General features: G+C 43.0%; 1 protein-coding gene across 4 annotated transcripts in view; it reads left to right on the plus strand.

The window, feature by feature from the left end:
• The first annotated feature begins 887 nt into the window (after nt 1-887).
• The window catches only part of ranbp10 (RAN binding protein 10), a 42,056-nt gene continuing 28,533 nt past the window's right edge, over nt 888-14,410 (plus strand). For 2 of the 4 annotated variants that reach the window (XM_068731932.1, XM_068731931.1), the window contains exons 1-3: nt 888-1,231; nt 9,288-9,399; nt 13,441-13,493. In XM_068731932.1, the coding sequence (XP_068588033.1) occupies nt 1,033-1,231; nt 9,288-9,399; nt 13,441-13,493 (364 nt within the window). In that variant the 5' untranslated portion in view covers nt 888-1,032. The remainder of the gene's footprint in view (nt 1,232-9,287; nt 9,400-13,440; nt 13,494-14,410) is intronic. The other 2 variants (XM_068731930.1, XM_068731933.1) reach the window with 2 other exon arrangements.

Below are 14,410 nucleotides of genomic sequence, written 5' to 3' on the forward strand. Positions count from 1 at the left end.
ATTTTTTGGATATTTTAATGACTTGCCTTTGTTTTTGTGACGGTGTTAAAGGTGGAAATTTGACATCTTTAAGTGGTGACATCTCTAGCGACTCTATGGAGGCTCAATAACAACGTAACAACCTCTTGTCCTGTTGATGTCTCTGAATTTGGTTCGCTTAGCTCAAGGTTGGCTTTAGCATCACAGAGCACAGCGTTGTAACATAGTTTCCATGGCAACGAGGACGAACCACGCAGCAGGACCGGCATAGTCGACCGCGGTGCGCCTAACTAGATTTCAAATTGTGTAAGACGAAAACTCTCCTGTTAAATAGAGAGCACGGACACACTGTCTAACCACGGGAAACTGCAACTTTCCTGTGAACACGTCTGTACAAGCCTTCAACTCTGACTAATTCCAATGACCAAAAAATTGATGAATAAATGAAAAAACGGTTAACCTATTTCATAAATATCACATATTAACTGCAACTTCCAAAATACCTTATTATAATAGGCTTATGATAGCATAGAGATAAGAAAACATGCCGAAATCACTTGAATAGAAAAAGGCATATTTAGAGAAACAAATATACTTTTTCTGTTGTTCTGGAGATAATGTTAATTATGTCAATTGATTTTCATGCACAACAAATACTTTTATGTTCCCCCATTCTCGTATGGATACATGTAGGGATCAAGTTGAAATTACATAACGTTAATGTTCTTAAAAACGGTCTATAAATTTAACAGCTGGAAAAACTACATTTCCTAGCTACCTTTCTCTGTGAAAGCCCATAACTAAGATAACCGTGGCGGAGCTGTGTAGTCATTTCCAGAGACAGTTGCCGTTGAAGCGAACGTACAGTGGAACTACAGTACCCAGACGGCACCACTCCAGCCTACAGTACATTCTGCTGCTTATCCGGGGATGTCACACCGCTGCTATTTTCTCCCCTCAGTCCCTCTCACTCTCAGCCCACAGCTCAAGCGGACTGACACGGGGCTTTGGATAGAAAGAAACGAACAATAAGATAACAAAACAGGGGCCAAGATGGCAGAGCTCGGAGCGGGAAGCCTGCCGTTGGGAGATCCTGCTTTTAATTACCAGGAACACGAGCTGAACGAGCGGCTGAAGCGGCTCTACCCGGCTGTGAACGAGGAAGAGACCCCTTTACCCCGATCCTGGAGCCCCAAGGATAAGTACAGCTACATTGGGCTGTCACAGAACAACCTGCGGGTCCATTACAAAGGTTAGAGAGCTAGTCTGAGCTAGTGGTCACAACAGCTAAGAGGGTCTCAGCTCAAATCTGTCACTCTGCTGTTGCGGAGGGGGGTCTCTCTCTCACACACTCACTCACAGTATGCGATTATGTTGATTGTGTGTGTGTGTGTGTGTGTGTGTGTGTGTGTGTGTGTGTGTGTGTGTGTGTGTGTGTGTGCGCACTCCTGGTAAATCTAGTCTGAGCTGCCTCTCCTGTAACCTTGCTTTGTTTAACAGATGAGCAGAGGAATGCCCAAACGGGTGACAGTGAACTCGCTCACCCTGACAGTTTGTCTTATTAGCACCACGCTCAAATTCACCTTCAACAACACGACTCTCCTTTTGTTTATTTACCGTTTGTGACGTTATTTGTCCGCAGTAAACTGTGCGTCTGACGTTCCCCACAGTTCGTACTGTAACGGGCCATTGGCAGCAGTAACGACGCACCGAGCTTAGCGAACTAATGGTATTTAACAAACAGGAGCTAGCTAACAGCGAGCTATCTCTGAATACAGTAGTTAGCCCTGTGGCTAACCAGCTAGCGTTAGCTAACCTAGCTGTTCCTTGTGACTGATGTTGTATTCGTCCAAAACAGAAGGGTACGCTGGCTATAAGATGGACACAAGCCAAACTTGTTGTTAACACATTACAATGTAGCTAGCACTGTGGGCAATGCTGCAATTGTTTAGTTTTTGACAGCAGCAAGCAACAAAAAAATAGAATAAAAAATGGCATTGTTGTGTTTCTCGCGTGATTTCAGTGACTGTGTTCTAGAAGTCTTTTCCAGAATTCGTAATTATTTTTTTTTTTGAGCCTGGAAGCAACCGGTCCAACTCTATTCAGGACTGTATGTGCCCTAAGCTCAACAACAGTCTCACGTCCAACCTCCAGCAGGCAGTCAGCTCGCTTTCAACAGCTGCTGTGAGGGAGGAGGCCTCTGCGCATTAGGCCCAATGTACCGATCTAGCAATACATCTGTGGTATCGGCAGATTTAGGCATTTCCACAACAACAGCAACTTTGACGTTACTCGTCAGATGGTTCGATCAACCATTTATTCGGATGTCTAAAAACCGTCAGTATGGCCTGCCAGGCCTATCAGCTGGATTAATGAAAAACTATATATATATATATATATATATATATATATATATATATATATATATATATATATATATATATATATATATATATATATATTAAGCTCCTAAATCAAAACAAGGTGACTCTATGTGAAGTCCTGTTCACAGTCGTTTGCCTGCTCTGTTATTTTTCGTCAGGCGACACGTCAGGGCAGCCCCCCTTCCAACTAGCTAGCCCTGCATCTAAGGCTAGGAAAAATCCCCACGGAGGCATCGTGAGGCCACTGTGGGCCCTGTTGGCTGTTTACATCAGTGGAACATGCAGAGGATGAGAGGATGCAGGCAGGCTGTGTAACCCATTTTGGAAAGCTTATTTGGCACAGACGTAGTGTCGGTCCTGCTGTTTGTGAAAAGCAGGGAAGGCCTCTTTTTTTAAATATTTGTTAAAATCAAGACTCTGGCAGATGGCCAGATATAACCCACAGTTTATTTGATGCATAATGGATCAGATCCCCGCTGTTGATATAAACAGTGGTCGAATTTAATATAAGCCCACATTCTGTTTGATCAGTGGAGTAGATTTCGGACGCTGCTTTTATTGATTCGTGTTGAAAATGTGACAAAAAGAGCTGTGACAGTTTTTTTTTGTGCCTCCCATTATAATCAATACTATGGAGATCCTGGCATTCTGTCTCGAATTACCCATGCAGTCGTCACAGCTGTGGCATTGGCACAGAATGATGAATGGGGCCCATGTATGTCTGCAGATAAGATGTGTCATGTCATGTTAGGGTTGTTTATGTAGGTCATTGAGTCTTTATGTCTAGGAGAAATGCCCAGATTAAGTGACACAGCATAATTGTTCAGGGATGATGTATAAATAGGTCTATTCTGGAGTGTGCAGGATGATTCCTCTCCTGGTAGTTTTAGCTCCTGCTCTGTTCCCTCACCCTTGTGGTTTGAATGCTATTTTGACCAGTGTGCCAATTTTCTCTGTTCAAGGCCACACCGTGTCGACGTAGTCCTGCTGTGCACAGACATATTCATTTATCCAGTCTCAATAGATAGGTACATAAATAAACACTGCAACACATAAACAAACATGTTGACTTAGTGGCTATGAAAACACCAATGAGTGATGTCTTTTTTTTTTATTGACATAAACTGTAGCTCTCTGGCCCATGAAGGATTTCTCTGCTTCATTCTGATGTAGAGATGTGGGAGTACATTTTATTAGTTAGAATTGCCTGAATTAAACCTCACCAACAGGGAACATACCAAGCAACAGAAATGGGCTTGGAGCAATGTCAAAGTTTGATGACCTGGCCTGGACTACTTTCTAGTTTTTGATATTAGCTAACCTTGCTCATCATGTCATGTTGCTAATCATTTAATCTATTTCAAGCTAAAAAAAGACATTTTAATATCGCCTGGGAACTAGACAAATGTCCAAGCTCACGCCAAATTAGTTTGGACAGATTTCCAGCAGCCTGAGACGCGCCGGGCCAATCCCAACAGTTTATTGGACATGGGGCGTGTTTGAGACGATGGCTGTGCAGAGGCGCGCTGTTAAGGCATTTTCAAAAAACAACCAAGATGGCTGCTAATGTGAAACTTTTCTGTTGAAGTCGCTATGGCGTCGGTATTGAACGAACTGGACGTTATATTTTCGCAAAAAGAAGAAAAATAACCTGCAATTCTCAAGTGTTTGCCAAACTTCCAGCAGGATTTGGCAAAAGTTTCATACATGTCCCGCCCTAATGTGCTTTGATTGGCTGGTACTGCTGTGCTATGATTGGCCATCTTCACTGGGCGGACCTGGTCCCTAGCTCAGCGCTACGTCACATGTTGCGTTGCTCTGATTGGTTGAAGCTCTATCCAATTGCATCCAGAGGCATTTTGTTCTTTGCCGTCAATAACGCCCCCTGGGAAATGGAAAAGAAACTGAGAGGAAACTATTTCGCATTTGCAAATTGTTCTGGCGATGTCATGCTAATTCTAATAAGCTGTATGATGATTTTAAGAATTTGGACCGATGGTAGCAACCTTTAGTATAGTACAGGTCTTTAGTAGGAGCAGAGGTAGCAACGGCAAACGGTGTTGCGCCCTACTGTTGCCTATTCAACATGCACAACATTGCCGCTGGATGGTACGCGCAGCAGCAACCACACGCTGTTTGTTGGCCAGGTGTTGATACAACTGTCGATCAAAGGCTTTGCAATACCATTACCTGTGAAGTACTTAAAGCTGCTCTAATCAGTATTTTTTTATATTGACAATCATTTGACTGTAATGTATGCAGTGGTTAGCGCTGTCTCCTCACAGCTAGAAGGGCCCGGGTTCATTCCCGGGCTGCCAGGCCCCTCAGTGTGGAGATTGCATGTTCTCCCTGTGTCAGCGTGTTTTTCTCCGGGTTCTCCTCCCAGAGTCCAAAGATATGCAGCTTAGTTTAATTGAAGACTCTAAATTGCCCCGTGATCGCCTGGCAACCGGTCCAGGGTGAACCCCGCCTTCGCCCAATATCAGCTGGGATCGGCTCCAGCCCCCCCCTGAATAGATAAGAGGTTACAGATAATGAATAGCCTCTTATAGACCCACTGTATCCTACCTGCCCAGAACCAAATGGCTGACTAGCAACTAGCTGGTAAACTGGACGGGAGCATTTAGCAGCTAAAGAGCCAGATATCAATTAGGAGTCACTCCAAAACAGATCTAAAGATAGACACGACCTAACATTATCGGTAAAGTTGCTCTGCTGCATGTGTAAATAATAAATTGTTTGCGAACAACTTCTTAAGGTCAATGATATGCACACATTTGGGTTACAACTTGTTGCGCTGCCCCCAAGGTGCCCACAAAAATCAATGAATGCAGCTTAAGCTCCTGCACTTGTGGCAGCACTTCACTCCAGATCTGTCGGGGATAATTCCCCTTCTTACGACACGAACCATGAGACACTGACCCTCATCCGAACCACTCTGATACAAAACCTCCCCAAGTGATGTAGGTCACGGCCTGACAAAGCTACAACAACTGACAACTACATCTACCTGAAAAAAAATCTGACATGAAATCTTTAGGTCAACAAAGAAGGTTGGACATCCTCCAATGGGCTGTGCCTTAAAAAAAATCTGTCTTTTTTTTGTAAAAAAAAATAAAAAAATAATGACAGAATGACCAAGCACAATAGAGTCATCTACTGAGAAAGCGCTTGACAAGGTGCCAAGAGTGAAGACAAAGCTTCTGGTCCAGTTATACAAGGACCTAATTGCTCATAGGAGCAGCCCCAGTGGCCCGTAATCCCAGAGCTGTCCCTTCAGGACACCTTGGACAAGTTCAATAAAACACACTTCTACACAGAGTCAAAAAGAAACTGTTCTGCAAAAAGCAATACTCGTGCACTGCTAGAAGTTAGAAATCGTAGCCGTGTGCTCATTAAAGTTATGGCTAACAGCAGTTTTTTCTAGGTTTCCTTGTGGCTGCATTGCGTTTTTATCAAGTGGGTACTGTAAGTGGAGTGAAAGAATTATGCAACAGGGTTGGGACCACTGTGTTATCTAAGGTAATTTTTTATTTATTTTTTTAAACTATGGGTGTTTCCCTAAGTCAAGGAAGGATCCTTAAACGGCTGAATTTCAAGAATGCGAGCTCATCGAGTGCCACTGAAGGACTTTTCCAAAGTTTGTTCTGACTTTTTCTATAAGCTGTTAATAGCACTGAAGCCGGTACCGGCAGAGAGAGACAGCGGGGTGACGTTAGAGCAAGCATCATTTTTACAGCAACGTGGTGAATTCAGGCTTTATTTTGACCAAACCAGAGTTGGAGATTGTCGTAACAGTGGAATGCGACAGCCATGACAGTTTTGATGAGTTTTATTTTGTTTCTATTGAGTTTGAATGAAGCGTGTTTTACAATAGACAAGGTACATTTCACACATTCACACAGGTGTGTTCTGCGATCCTGGCTGATTCCAATCTTCAGGTTTAAGTTCGGCATAACTTTGATAGGAATCCGGTGAGGTTTCTAAACTCCACGTACTACTAATACGGAGGGCATTTGTGGTTCAGGAGGCCACCACCTTGAGTTCTACCACCATTGGTGCGTGCTAAGCACTGTGGGTAAAAGCGCTTTATGCAGTTCATTTTCACTTTTATTAAAGGCAGGCTTGGTAATCTAAGAATGTTTAAAGGATTAAGTTGTCCTGCTGCAAAACAATCAAATCAAACACTAGTAGGTTTAGAGGTAATGTCAATCAAGCACAGTTTGTACCACGCCCACGTAGTCATGAGGTCTAATCAGGGATCATAAGTGAAAACACCTGTGGGAATGCTTCATGGGTGTGTCGGGTGTTCCAATGGTTTCAAACTTATTTTCGTAGTTTTGGCCGTGATGCCTTTCTGTAATAATAATCTCTCTTTGCAACAGAATATTATTAACCATCTGTGCCAACCACCAGTGACATTCAGACTGGATAGATGGGATACCGTTAGCTTGCGTGTTCAGAGGGGCTGCCCACGATTTTCTGTTGTACAGTAAAGGTGGGTATCGGTGAGAGCTGTATAGACTCAACCGTTTGCACCAGCACGTTACGAGCAGTGTATTTTGGTGTATTTGTCAGTTGTTGTTTTTTTTTTTTGTGTGTGGCATACCTACTGCGTTTCGGGCCAAACAATTCTTAATATCTTGCACATAAGTGCCGACCATACCCGTGTACACAAACAGGCAATATGTTGCCCTGCACTGCATGGCCAGACCTGAATATTAACTTTGTCACAAATTAATCTTGTAATTTTGCAACCTAACATTACAGTAGGGCTTTTCACTCTTCTGCTGCTGCTGCTGGCGGGAAGAGGACAACGTGGCGCTGTGGCCTTTGTTGCACTTGCTGTTATTGAATCGATGGATTTTGCACTTTCCCCCCTGCTTGTGATCAAGCCCAGAACCCGAGATGGGATTACTGGTGTCCTAGTAAGCAATTACGGCCTCACTGTGCTGCGGGGGGTGAGAGCGGGACATTAACCTTTCGATCTTTGACCTCTTGTGGAGAGGTTCGATGTCACATAACAGCTGAGAGCCTGCTTTCTCAAGAGGACAGTTTATTTCAGTTAAGTGGTTAGCAATTCCATGTAAAGGCTGCAATTTGGAGTACAGGTGTAGCAGTAGCTAGTTTTGTTGTAGTTGGAGGTTCTCGTCTCTAAAACACCCGAACAGTTTCTCCTAATCACCTGACAATGTGAACTAAATGATGTCAACTTTTTTTTTTTCGCTTTTTGGATGGTCATTTAAGGGTGAAAGTAGCATGTCTCCTACCCATCTATGCAGCAGTAGGGAGACCCGCTGGCCCACTGGGGACTCATTTTCACAAGGAGCAGCTAAAAATAGACACCACGAATGTTGCTGCGACCATCAGACCAGACAATCGCACACACACACACACACACACACACACACACACACACACACACACACGTGTATTGCTAATGTTCTGCAAATTCTAATGCACTTTACTTAAATATGATGACGGTTTTAGGGAACGGAATCGATCTCCTGTAAGCGCTGCACTCGGTGTGATGAGTGTAAATGTTACATAAAGTAAAAAAAAAAAAGTGAAGTATGTCATAGTTAAATATAGATCACAACACTGAGCTAGGTTTCAGTCAACTAGCATATTTGATCATAACTTTATGTCCTGTATGTTCCCAGCCGAGACACACACACACACACACACACACACACACACACACACACACACACACACACACACCGAGCAACAGCCTCAAGGTGTCTGCTGACAGCCAGCTGCTGCTTCGTTTAAGGTTACAGCCTATCTACATTTCACACACACACACACACACACACACACACACACACACACACACACACACACACACACACACACAATGACTTTATCAGAAGAGGCGGAGTCAGTCACTTTTGCATGTAACAGAAAGAGATCCACATGTTTACTGTAGCAGTTGCACAACACACTGCTGAACACGGTAGTCTCCCCCCCCATATGACCCGAGGGATTGCATAAGCAGCCGTCTGAATATAGAATGACCGATAGTAATGACTGTTTGTGCTTGAATCTAATTGGTCCAGAGACAATACATTTACCACTGATTGTATGTAAAGTCTTTTGTCTGTTTGCATGCACAGAAATCCATGTCGCTTATAATGCGGTTGTAGCAAAGTCACCTTAGTCCTCTCTGAGCTTATGACTCATCACTAGAAGTCACTGCAGGTCTCAGTGCATCAAGTCAAATTGTTAGATGAGACTGTGTCTGATCTGTGGATTGATATGACGTCGGAGGAAAGAAAGTATGACAAAGAGGAGCTTGTTCGTCAGACAAAGGCTCAGGGGTGGAAAAATAAAAGCCCTTGATAGATCACATTTACCAACTCTAGAACATCAGATGAGATAAGCTGAGATGAGCAAATCAGTGGAAAACCAAAGGCATTATCAGATTTGTGTCATATCATGTGTTTATAGTGCAGCTAAGTTCACGGCACACAAGAGTTTGCAGAAATTCCATTATTTTCTAAATTGTCCACTCCAAGAGTTTGACTGTGTAAAGCTGCAGGTAGATTTGCGAGACACAACAATTTTAAAGATGCTGAACACGAGATTATGTCATATCATGAGACAACAAAGATTTTTTTTTTTCCCTCCACTGGTTTTGGAATTAAACTCGACCAACAACCGAACATGTTTGGAGAAACTGTCTTGTCTGCTACCGAATCGGCAGTCAAACACAGTTCCAACGATATTCTAAAGCTCCATTTTGCGAGTGAAAGAAACTTGTTAATGCCACTTTGTCAACTGTTTGGTTTTGTTCTTTCCAGATGAAGAAACTCGATGCCAACCCAAACCTTGACAAAATATCTCCTAGAAGAGTTGACTTCTTACATGAAATGATGTCGCCATGTGGTTCATGTACACCTTGTGATTCTCCTCTTGCAGGCCACGGAAAGAACCACAAGGACGCAGCCTCGGTGCGAGCCACACACCCGATCCCTGCCGCCTGCGGGATCTACTACTTTGAAGTCAAGATTGTCAGCAAAGGTCGAGACGGGTAAGCAGATCTGACTCTGTTCAAGCACCATAGGCTCTCTTTAAGGTTCATAGACTTGTGCAAGGGTGACGTATTTTTGTAGGCCAAACCAGAAGTTAGCATCGCACTGGTTCCCTCGACAAGAAGGCCGATGGATACTAACATGTTTTATTCAACAAGTTAATTTTCACAAATTAACACCACTTATGATATTTAAAGCGCGATTGCGCTATTTACTGACGTATTCTGTATCGTAGAACCAAAACGTTTAAATCTCTTAAACTTGTGTAAACCACAGACCTTATATCAGGCATCTAATCAAAAACCCATTTAAAAAATACAACTTATTGACTTTGAGACGAGGGAACCGTAAGTGTAAAAATGCTGACTCATTTCCAGGTTTTAGGATTCTTGCAGCACTCTATTGCATGTGTCCTATGTGGTATGTTAACTTTTTCCGGGTCAATATTACACTAATTGTCCCGGTGCCCAAACAAAAGGAAATTAGATTATAGATTCAAATTTGTAGGATCAATAATTACTTCATCGTACCAAGCTATTAGTTTTTATTGTCTGAAGCTCAGTTTCATGTTCAGGTTCATGGATCCCTTCAATGCATACAGAGCCAACCTCATGAGACGAACTGCCCAAGTGGATGTTATTATTATTATTATTATTATTATTATTATTATTATTATTATCAAGTGCCATGCAGGAGTTACTAGTGGTGCAACGGATCATAAAACTCACGGTTCGGATCGTATCACGGATCAGAGTCACAGGTCGGATCAGCATCAAAAGAAAAATAAGGGAGCAAATATGACTTTTAGAGATCCTGATGTTTGATTGATTTATAGCAGCTGGTCTGAACGCATCATAATGTAACTGAACGGAACCTTCGTTCTTCTTCTTGTCAGTTTAAACACGTTTTGGTTGTTTACAGTGAAACATTATCAGATCAGCAACTAGAAAAACATAAATGCCGATGTTCTGAATGTTATGAATGATAAGTCTTCGCTTACCTAGCCTTACCTTCCGTTCATAACAGGGTACTTCTAAAGCAAATCCCTGAATTCCCATTGGCCTCAGCTGTGCTTTGAGATGAATGTTAGCATAGCTCACTAGCATGCCACCGTTAGGTTTGATATGTTGTCAAAGCATGCTGACATGCTAAATGTTAGCTAAAAGAAAAAAATGTTAACATGCTAAACATGAGCATGTTAAACTAACATGCCAAATAGCATTACAGCAGTTTATTTAGGCGGTCTAGTATAGTACATTTTGAAACTGCACCAGTACAGTTAATTCATTTTATGTGTTGTCAGGTTAGCTAGGTCTGTCTGGAGTTCTGTGGTTTTATTTTCCTCCCTAATGTGTCAAACATCACTTGATCAGAGTGTACTTCCTGTGGTTGTTTTGGTAAGGTCAGTCATCCCGGGGTAACCGTGATGACTCGTGAATTTGTGAATTTGCTCCAGCAGCCTTTCCCTCACCTTGACTCTGCATTAAAAACCAGCAATCTTGATATGATTGTTCCAAGTCCATTGGCAAACACTCACGACCTCTATCAGCGCAGCTTCAGCCACGTTGCCAATATCTGCATCAGCTGTCCTGTTCTCCAAACGGTTTGGTGCCACGACAGAGAGAGTTGCCCCAACAGTGCCGGGTATTGAAACTCATCTGCTGTGTCGGTGAAAATAGGGATGTTTCAACCCAAAAGCGGTGCCCTGGCCAGTCAGATCTGAGGGCCAGAACCTGACTGTCGAGGTTCTGTGTAGACTCACCAGAATTATCCAAATGCGACATTTGGCCCAGTTATTTCAAGAAACATGAATTATAAATGTACATCATAGAACAGCAGAGAAGCAATGTAGAATTTTAATTGTGTTTTAGTCATTTCATCATTTTTAAACTATTATTAGAAAAAAAAATCTTAGGCTGGTTGTAACACCTTTATTCTGCAGGCACGAGTGCAACCCCCCCCCAAAAAAACTATCTTGTTCACATCTGGTTTCACAGATTGATCATGCTATTGCTTGTACTCGTATGTTGACCCAAGTACACTCTGTGCTAACTGAATGTTTACCCCTTGATTAAACCAATCCAGGCATTGTTTGCTCCAAGATAGCAGCCAGAATAGGTGACATCATGCCCTGCTCCTGAATAAACTGAATTAAATTGCACAGAAAGCCACATTACCGCCCGTTAGCTTAAGCATCTGCTGGCCTTGTTGTGGTTGTTGATCTGTACCAGTGACTCTGCAATTACTTTGCCAGGTGCTCATTCCTGGCTTTCAAAACTTGTACTCCTCCTGGGAACCAAAACTCTCCTCCATCCTCCCCAGCAATAGTATCAGGTTGCATAATATACTGTTAACACTCCCCTGTTCTAGTTGAGCACCTCAGTGCGAACAGAACAAACCAGTGGTGTAAAAGACAACTGCGGTGTGGGAGTGTCTCTATGTATAAGTGCTACCTCAGCTGTAAATGGAAAGCCTTCCAAAGCATCTTAGCGACTTGAGTTCAAACACCAGACAGCACCGGTGTGACTGTCTGGAGTGATTGGACACTTCCATTTGAAGAATTGGTCAAAGGCTCAGTATGATTTATTTAGTTTGACCGAAACTGTGATTGTAATCTGATACAAAGCAAAGTCTAGGTGTTCTGATGTTTCTATCCTTTTAGAATATCTCTGTGTGAGTGATGACTTAATGGTTTCATCACCCGGGTAATCCTTATCAGAAATGTTTTGCCATGCTAGCGTTTTTAGGACCCGGCTAATATTAGTTTACATGCACTGCCATGCAATTTTGTGCATAAATTCATGGTCTCCAGAGGATGAGGCCTACTGACTTTGGTCTTTTCCTGACCTTTTGTCAAGCACCAACAGCAGGTCAAATATTTTACCAATCGCGTGAAATATCTCAACAACCAATAGATGAATTGGCATGAAATTTAGCATAGACATTCATGGTCTCCAGAGGATGAGCCCTGTCGACTTTGGTCTTTTCTTTACTTTTTGTCTAGCACCAACAGCAGGTCAAATGTTTTACGAGTGAAATATCTCAACAACCAATAAACAAATTGGCACACAATTTTGTAAAAACGTTTATTGTCTGCAGAAGATATACCCTTCTTAAGTGATTCCAAGAATTTTCCTCTAGCGCCACCATAATAAATATCAATTATTTAGTGAAATGCCTCAACAACTGTTGGATTGATTGCAGTGAAATGCGGTGCAGACATTTATTTCCCCCCTCAGGGTGACTTGTAATAACTGTGGTGGTCCTTTAACTTTTCATTTAAGGCCAACTGATGTTAGCTTTTAGCTCAAAGTACAGCCTCTCAGAGCTGATAGCATAGCAGAGGACACGTTGTCTTTGATTTATAACAGCAGACTGAATAATGAAAACGCCCCTAGACAAACAGTTCTCTGGCGCGATACTGACTTATTCCTGGCACTCTGCGTCATGGTTCTCGTCTCACCCTCGGTTCAACTTATTCGCCAACTTCCTTAAAAACATCTTCCAGTTTACTGATGTGTCACCACCTGTCTCTTCCTCGTCTTACATCCTAGATGTCACTGAGGAAAAAGCCGGAAAGTTATGAATAGGGCGGTCCATTCGGCCAGACGCATTCAACTGACAATATTGATGACTCGTTCATTTGGGCAAAAAGGTTGTTGTTTACTTTGTTCTCGCTGTGCTTTCGTAAGCTTTCTTACACGGAATGGATGCCCAGACGCTTATCCTCGTGTGACGGACTTATGACGTCACAGCTGGCCCCCTAAGCTTTTCATTGCTCGCTGTCACTTTTGAAGTGACGACTCTCCCTTTGAGGAAGCTCACTCTGCCATAACTAGTTCACACGTTTGGGATAAGAAAGGAGATCAGAGACGGTGTGTTCAAAGTTACCTCTGCCTGGCGCTGATCTGACTATATTTCACAGTTAACCCAACCTAAGCGTTGACACCCCTGGGGTGGTCACGGATATGTTTAAATGTCGGTGCATGCTGTGTAAAATCTACTAAAGTTTTCATTTTTCCTTCTCTTGTTGTGTGCAGGTACATGGGCATCGGCCTGTCTGCCCAGGGAGTCAACATGAACAGACTGCCTGGTAAGTAACATGTGCATGATGTCACCATAACATGACCAGCGTGGGGATAGATAGGAAGCTAGACAGGCATTTGTCAGATAGATCAATGCTGACATTCATTTAGGGCTGTTACAGTGGGCAAGAAGGGTAGATGTCAATATTAATTGATGAAAGGATGGTGGGACAACAGAACGGAGTCTGTGGTTGGAGCAATCGGTGAGATGGGGCAAAAATAAGTATTCCCAATGGAGCATATGGGGAGTACTTAATCACGCCAATGTCCAGCGATAACTTTGGCTCGCTGGGCCGGAGCCAGCAGTTCAAATGCCATTGCGTTGGCAAGCCGGGGAGAAAAAAAAACACGTCCTGCAGCTTTCTTTTCTTCTTTTGTTCGGATTTGGTTCCACACAGGACAGTCTCTGGAGGGGTTGGCCAAAACCACGACCCTGAACTTTCCTAATTACTTATTGGCCAACCTTTCCAGCCCTTCGACCCCATTGGCTAAGATCACAATCAAGCGTTGACGGTGCTGTGCAGTGGTTGGTTTACTTAAGCCTTTACATCACTGAATAGGGAGGTATTATTTAGCAATGTAAACACTGAAACAGGCTTCATTGTTAGAACACTCAGTCATTGTTTTCATCCCGGGCCGTGGACATGTTTGGTGCCGGAGTATTAGTGGGGAGAGATGGTGTGGATGGACGATATCTCCACGTGTGGAGGCAAGATACAGATGTAGATGAAAAGAATGAGGAAAGTGACAAGAAGCGGATCTTTCGGATAAGCGAAAGTAGCCGGAGAAGTGCCAACATTTCTGAGATTTGGGGATGAAAGCGGGAGGAGACGAGGACGTGTGGCCTTGCTATAGTAATTGGATGTGGCTTGTGGATTCCGCCTGACAGCTGCAGAAAGAACATGTCAGGGCATGTCACCGAGCA

Source organism: Cebidichthys violaceus, unplaced genomic scaffold (assembly GCF_023349555.1).
Source record: "Cebidichthys violaceus isolate CVI_PGR_0920_01 unplaced genomic scaffold, fCebVio1.0.p SCAF_55, whole genome shotgun sequence".
Taxonomy (NCBI): Eukaryota; Metazoa; Chordata; class Actinopteri; order Perciformes; family Stichaeidae; genus Cebidichthys; species Cebidichthys violaceus.